The sequence below is a fragment of the Leiobunum rupestre genome, chromosome 6, assembly GCF_980474605.1.
Source record: "Leiobunum rupestre chromosome 6, qqLeiRupe1.1.hap1, whole genome shotgun sequence".
Taxonomy (NCBI): domain Eukaryota; kingdom Metazoa; phylum Arthropoda; class Arachnida; order Opiliones; family Sclerosomatidae; genus Leiobunum; species Leiobunum rupestre.
Genome location: NC_143389.1, coordinates 19,557,348 through 19,564,028, shown reverse-complemented (window position 1 = coordinate 19,564,028; position 6,681 = coordinate 19,557,348). Strand labels below are relative to the sequence as shown.

The following is a 6,681-nucleotide window of genomic DNA, read 5'->3' as shown; positions in this document are numbered from 1 at the left end:
ATTCTTTTTAAAAATATAAATTATTCAAATGCTTTAAATAATAATTGGCCTTAGTTCTTCAAATTCTCAATGCTTCAATTTTAGTGTATGTTTGGAAAATAAACATCCCAGAAGGAAGACAGCTTAGCTACTGGCGTCGCTAAGGTGCTTTAGGGAGCTCTTAAGCCACCTAAAACCTTTCTGAGCACCCGGCCTCCAAAAATTTCCGAAAAGTCTCTTCCGCTTCCCCACTTAACAGAAAATGGTTTATTCCAAAACTGATAGTGCGGGTATTCCATTAACGGTAGACATAAGTGTTTCTCCGTTTTCCTCCTTTTAGGCTGCGTTCAGTAACGCTCAACGAAATATCTGAAAAATTATTTTCGTTGAGACCGATCTTGTTGAACGCTTTTTACCCTTGTGGTAAATTTGGCAATATATCGTCTGTCACGTCTACTGCAGCTAGCCTTCCTCCGTGACCGTTGAGCAACGAATAAACCAGCTCTTACAGCCGATGATTTCGTTGAAAAACGGACGGGCAATATGACGTCAGACCTGGAAACGCGAAAAAGTGTACCGTAAGAATCCGGACCGAACGTTTACTCAACGGTGAGTTCGTTGAGCGTTACTGAACGCAGAATTAGTCGAGGTGTTTCACCTCCTCGTCGGAATGAGACGATCTTTGTGGGTGGCGAGAAAATTGAAAAGCGCCACCTGTGAGGTTCCCGCTAATACTCGCGAACTAATCTAGCCGTGACGCTTTGGATATTTTCCTTGAAGCCGTAGGGGGGGGGGGAAATTATGAAGCGTATCTTCTCCACCCACCTCTGGCGCACAGAGAAAATGCACCGCCTTTAAAAAAAGCTTACTCTGGGATTACGTTCAATAACTTTCTTTGGAAAAAAAACCCGATGGTTTTATATTTTCAACCGATGAGCTTTTTTCGTCGTAATGACGTCGTAAGTTGTTGAAAGCTTTTATTTAAGTCATCGGCGTTTTTAAAATGGCGATGAATTTTTTTCAATATCATCAGTCATCGTAAAAACCTACTCTTCCAGCCGGTGACTTTGGTGAACATCGTCACGTCAAAACCGGAAACGCAAAAAAGCGTGTATTAGGAAACCGGTGTCAGCGATTACTAGCCGGTGAGAGGTGTTGAACGTACCCTGGGTCAGCCATAAGATAGACAAACCTGGACTGGGAGTGGGGAATTAACTGCATAACTTGGGTTAGCGAACCTCGATTCTCAAAGGGTTGTGTTACAAATCAGATCGATCGCTCTGAAGGAACGATCTATATGAAATCTAGTGGAATCAGGTAAATTCAGAGATTATTTAAAAAAATTGGAATTAGAAAATTTCAGTTTCTACGACTAAACTGATCTGAAATATTTTAAACACTCTTTTCACCCGGGCTCCAACATAAAAACACCAAACATGTTGGGTGCTATCATAAGACTATCAAGGCCCCTCCCCCTTAATTTGAAAAAAAAAATGGATTTTAACGTTAGACAAATGAATCCATCTGGTGGTGAAAAACTGAAACTTATGCACAAATACTCCAGTTCATGCTACCGGATTGTAAGAGGTAGTATTGGTTGTAGGGGGGGTGATTTGCTCTTTTTCTCTGCCAGGTAGCGTATATTCACATTTTTGCGCTGGTGTAGTAAGTACAAAACTAACTCAAAGTTTCTAAAAATTAATCCCTGACGGAACACGACTTACTAGATAAACGCCAAAGATATGCATGAGCAATAATACATGTGCGGTGTCATAATTTTTTCATTGTATTGGTAAGTAATGGAATTGAAATGTACAAAAAGGGTTATCCTGCTAAAAATCTTCCTCAAGCAGGGCCATAAATTTAAAATTAACACCTTAGGAAACGGTGAATTTTTATTTTAAATTTAGTCTAATACTAGCTAATAGGGTGTGCGTTCAAAAGGTTGTATGTGTTGTTGGTAAACGCTTCAAGGAAAAGTCTTTCCTAGCAGGTAAGCTCATTTCATAAAATTTGACTTACTTTGAAAAAGTGATATTGACCTTCTTTTTCATAAATCAAGGTGTTGTTCAGTCATCCGGGAAGAAGTCAGAAAGCATCAAACAAAAAAAAACATATGAGGACAATAATAACGTATTGAAACTTCATATGTTTTTAAGGAGAGCCGTTAATCCATTAAACCATTTGAAATGTATGTCCTGCATTACACCACCCGCCCGACGTTATAAAATATTCAAAATTCCATCACGTATATTAACGTATTTATAATCAAGATTTTCCCGATATAATTTCTTTAGAAAATTTAAAAAAAATCACCTACACGGTTTTATCTGCAGGAAAATATTTTCCCAAATCAACTTATATATGAAAAAAACCCAGTGAAAGACCAGTGGAGCATTAGATTAGACTCTCGGCAAACAAAAGTGTCACCATATCCTTTAATATTATATAAGAAATTCTCGCGCTGTGACAGAGCAGGACGATAAACGTGAAACTGATGCGATGGAATACAACGGATATCCCTTCTACTCTTGTGTCTTTCAATTCGAACGGGACTACGAATTCGAACCGGTGCGAATATGGTTCGAAAAAAACTGGTCCATTTCTTTGTACATTTCCGCGGTATACCTACTTTGGGTGTACGCGTTGCAATGCTACATGAAGAACAAAGCGCCGATGGACGTCAGACGGCCATTCCTCATCTGGAATGTCGCTTTGGCGATCTTTAGCTTCTTCGCCACGTGCAGAGGGTTGCCGGAATTTCTTCACGTTCTGTGGAATTACGGATTGGAGTTTTCGGTTTGCAACAATAAGTTTAATTCAGTTAGCGCCTTTTGGGGCACACTTACCATCGCTTCCAAAGTTTTGGAACTTTTCGAGACTAGTTTCGTGGTGCTTCGAAAACGACTGACGTTCATCCACGTTGTGCATCACGTCCTCACTTTGTTCGTCAGCTTCTATTGGACGTCGGAGACACCAGCCCTGGCGAGATGGTCTGGAATAATGAATCTAGTAGTTCACTCGTTTATGTACTCGTATTTCGCTGTGAAATCCATGAAAATTCGCATGCCGGAAATAGTATCGTTTTGGCTGACGTCTATCCAGGTCCTACAGTTTTTCTTCGTGTTTTTCGCTGCTTCATTTTGCTCATTGATTTTAGCTCTTGGTCACGAGTGTAAGACATCCAAATCTGTTGCCAATGGCGCAGTTTTTGTTAATGCTTATTTCATATACATTTTTGGCGAATACTATATTAACAGGTATTTCAAACATAAAAGAAAAACTAAGACTTACTAATTGGTTACGATTTCCTTTTATCATTATTTACTATTAAACGTAAGTCAATCTAATGGTTATTTTTGACAGTTAAAAAATGCTCCAGAAATTTAAAAACCTTGTGGTAGACAAACAATATTCGGTTTTTCTACTTTTAACTGGGTATGATCAAATGTATAGTAAATTTATAGTTTGATAACATTTTGTCGAAGAATATCAATTAAATAATAACAATAATAATATTATCAATGATTTTATATTTGAATTTTGAAGGCCGATAAGTTATTTTTGTAGGTCATTACCATTGATTTCAAAACTATAGAACTGTAAAAATTTATAGACTTTTATTTTACTTTAAGGAAATTTTATTAACTTGGTTATTCTGTAAACATGAGGTTCTTGTTGAAAATAAATTCAATTTTATTCGCAGAAAGATAATTAATTTGCTATTTATAACAAGTACACGCAATATCAAATAAAATTTTAAATAAACAAAACGCCAAAAACCCTATACATCAATATATTGTAGTTTACGTCAGTCAGATATTAATTAAAAAGATTATAAGTTATCCAGAAGTAAAGACCGTCAAATAGAAAAATAAAAACAACAAATTTTTAAATCCATATAACGTCGATACGAAACCTGTAAAATTGTTGAGCAATTGTCATAAAAATCTAAAATTCTTGCAAAACTATAAACAAATTATGTATCTTTTAAATGTGCTTCATAGGAAAAAAATTATAATTTCATTATTATGAGCTTCAAGTGGTAAAATACGCGAATAGGTAAAATAGTCCAAATTAAAATACTTACAAATAACTCGTACCAATAGTTCTTCAAGCAAACATAAATATGCGAAACTCGAACCAAAGAGATCTTCGTTAGTCTTAACTTGTAACTTCGCCTTCAAAGCCTATCCCCCGAAGCACTGCGTATCGGTTTAACTTATTATATAAACATATTTTAGTTTCCCCAAACGTTGTTCGTCTTCTTTACCTCTTAGGCCCAAGTCATCGAGCGACTTTTAATATCTTTAAACAGGTGGTCGGGTTACAATGCGTAGGAGCGTGGTGCATAGGCGTAATGAGGGGGGGTCAGGGGTGGCATACTCCCCGAGCGCCGACGGCCAGGGGGGCGCCAAAGAGGTGCTTAAAGTATTAAAGCAGATATAGGAAACTGGAAATTTTTTAATATATCAATTAAATTGTAATAGATTAATATTAATTTTGTTATTGATAATGATTAGGTTTCGTTTAAAAACAAGGAATTTTATGGCGGAAATTGGGTGGGGGGGGCGCAAATTTAGGAGTTTGGCCCTGGGCGCCAAATAAACTCACTACGCCACTGGGGTGGTGGCAAGCTCTTCATGCCACGCGAGCCAACAGCTCCCTACACTAACTATTACCGTTAACCTCTACAAGTTTTTATATGTCCCTTTTCATTATGGACTAATATACCTATTCAAGTATTTTATAACTCTTGGCAATGCAGTACATATGAGGTTCTTATAACTTATGAGCTAAAAACCTAAAAGAGTAAAACAATAAATTAAATTAATACGTAAAGAAGCCAAAACTAGATTAATGTAAAATGTATTAGTACAAAATGATGACATTTTCAAAACGATAAATTTAGAAAATGTTTTGAAAGTGCAATAAATACATGATCGTGCTACTGCACAATAATAATGTTTCATCAGACGAAGGAATTAAAACAAACGCAACTTATTTGTATGCGGTATGTTCCAAGTTCATATAGGCGCTAGCAGACAGCAATTTATTGGTTATTACTAAGATTAAGTTTTTTGGCCCTGACCTCCGAAATGGACATAAAATCGGTGTAGTGCGTGAAAATATTTTCTTTTGATAGTCTGGCATGCAGGGCTGGCCGCCACCCTCCTACGCATTGTAACCCGGCCATCTGAATTAATGGCTTTAAAAGTCCCTTGATGACTTAGGCCTTGGGTAGTAGCCTAGCTGTTTATTATTATTATTATACGATGGCACCAACGGCGACTGACTATATGGTACGTAAAAATAATACACACGTATCCTTTGGAGATGGTGCGTAATAAAATGATCAATACGAAGTTGGATTAATCAACCGTTGCAGCACGTACGCAGTCATGTTGAATTGACACAAGGAAACAATATTGTAAAAGAGCTGTTCAACTTTTTTAATTAAGATTTTTATGCAACCTTTGTGTTAGCTTAATTAACAAGTTGGCATGCCAAAATATACCTCTCCTCGGAAGAATGGTCCCTAGTGGTATTAATTTCTCGACACGACCCCCAAAGACGTCTCCGCAATTCAGAGTTATTTACGAAAAACGTATTCTCGGTTCAAACCCTGCCCGGTATAAAATTTTAATTTTAATTTAAATAATTGAGACGAAACTATAGAGTTTAATTTATTCAGAATATTATAAATTAAGTAGTTACAACAGCGAGTTAGACTTACTAAAACAATGCACAATTGAATTTATCCCTTTTTACAGTACATGTTTATCAGTTGAATATAATACTAAGCAAATTTTAATGAAAGAAATATCTACAGATGGTATTTGTATTTTTCTCGCTTACGAAATACTTACAGCATCTTTAACGCTCATATTATTTCAACTTCCAGTTGACGTTGTGACACATACCGCATGAAAAAGACCAATGCCGTTTAATTCTCAATATCATATAATGACTCGCACACCCAGGAAATCATTGACTGCGTTAGAAATCGTAGATATCCAAATATCCACACCATATATATTTACAAGAAGCAAAAACCTTACCATCAACAAAGCACAGAGAGCCACTTGACTAACCGCCAGCTCTTAAAGCAATTAACGTTAAATTATCTCCTTAGAATTAACACAACTATATATAGGTCGTTCATAATACCCGTAAATAAATAACAAAAAAACTAAGAAAGTGGACCACCCACAGGGTCTACCCTTTAACCCTCTTATCTCGGCTGACTGCGCTAAAACAAGATTTAAACTTTAAAAAAACCAGATGAGGCCTTCATAAATTCATTAATAAAAAAAGACTTTATTACCTATTATGCTTACGATGCGTGTTTAATTTCATTGAACCTAAGCAGCTATCAGTGGTTCTGTGGTAGAGCGCTCGACTGCCAAGCCGAATGGTCTGGGTTCGAAACCTGGGTGGCGCATTCGTTTTTAATTAATAGAGAAACGCTAAATTAGAATTTCTTCGATGCAATAATTTCAATTTCAACATCCACAACTATCATAACACAAACACAACAAACTCCACACCCACAACCGTCATAACACGAATTCATCACTCGCAACCGTCATAACACGACCTCAACACTCACAACCTACGCATACACATTACAAACAAGTTGGCAAGCCAAAATATACCTCTCCTCGGAAGAATTGTCCCTAGCGGTATTAATTTTTCGAG

General features: G+C 36.7%; 1 protein-coding gene across 1 annotated transcript; it reads left to right on the top strand.

Moving 5' to 3' along the window:
- The first annotated feature begins 2,481 nt into the window (after positions 1 to 2,481).
- LOC149940167 (very long chain fatty acid elongase 6-like) lies at positions 2,482 to 3,276 on the top strand. Its single transcript, XM_090179184.1, has one exon. It carries the CDS (start codon positions 2,482 to 2,484, stop codon positions 3,274 to 3,276), a length of 795 nt encoding a protein of 264 aa, XP_090035310.1.
- The last annotated feature ends 3,405 nt before the right edge of the window (positions 3,277 to 6,681 follow it).

Excerpts from the sequence above, each read along its gene's own strand:
- LOC149940167 (XM_090179184.1), top strand. The coding sequence starts at position 2,482 with ATGGAATACAACGGATATCCCTTCTACTCTTGTGTCTTTCAATTCGAA.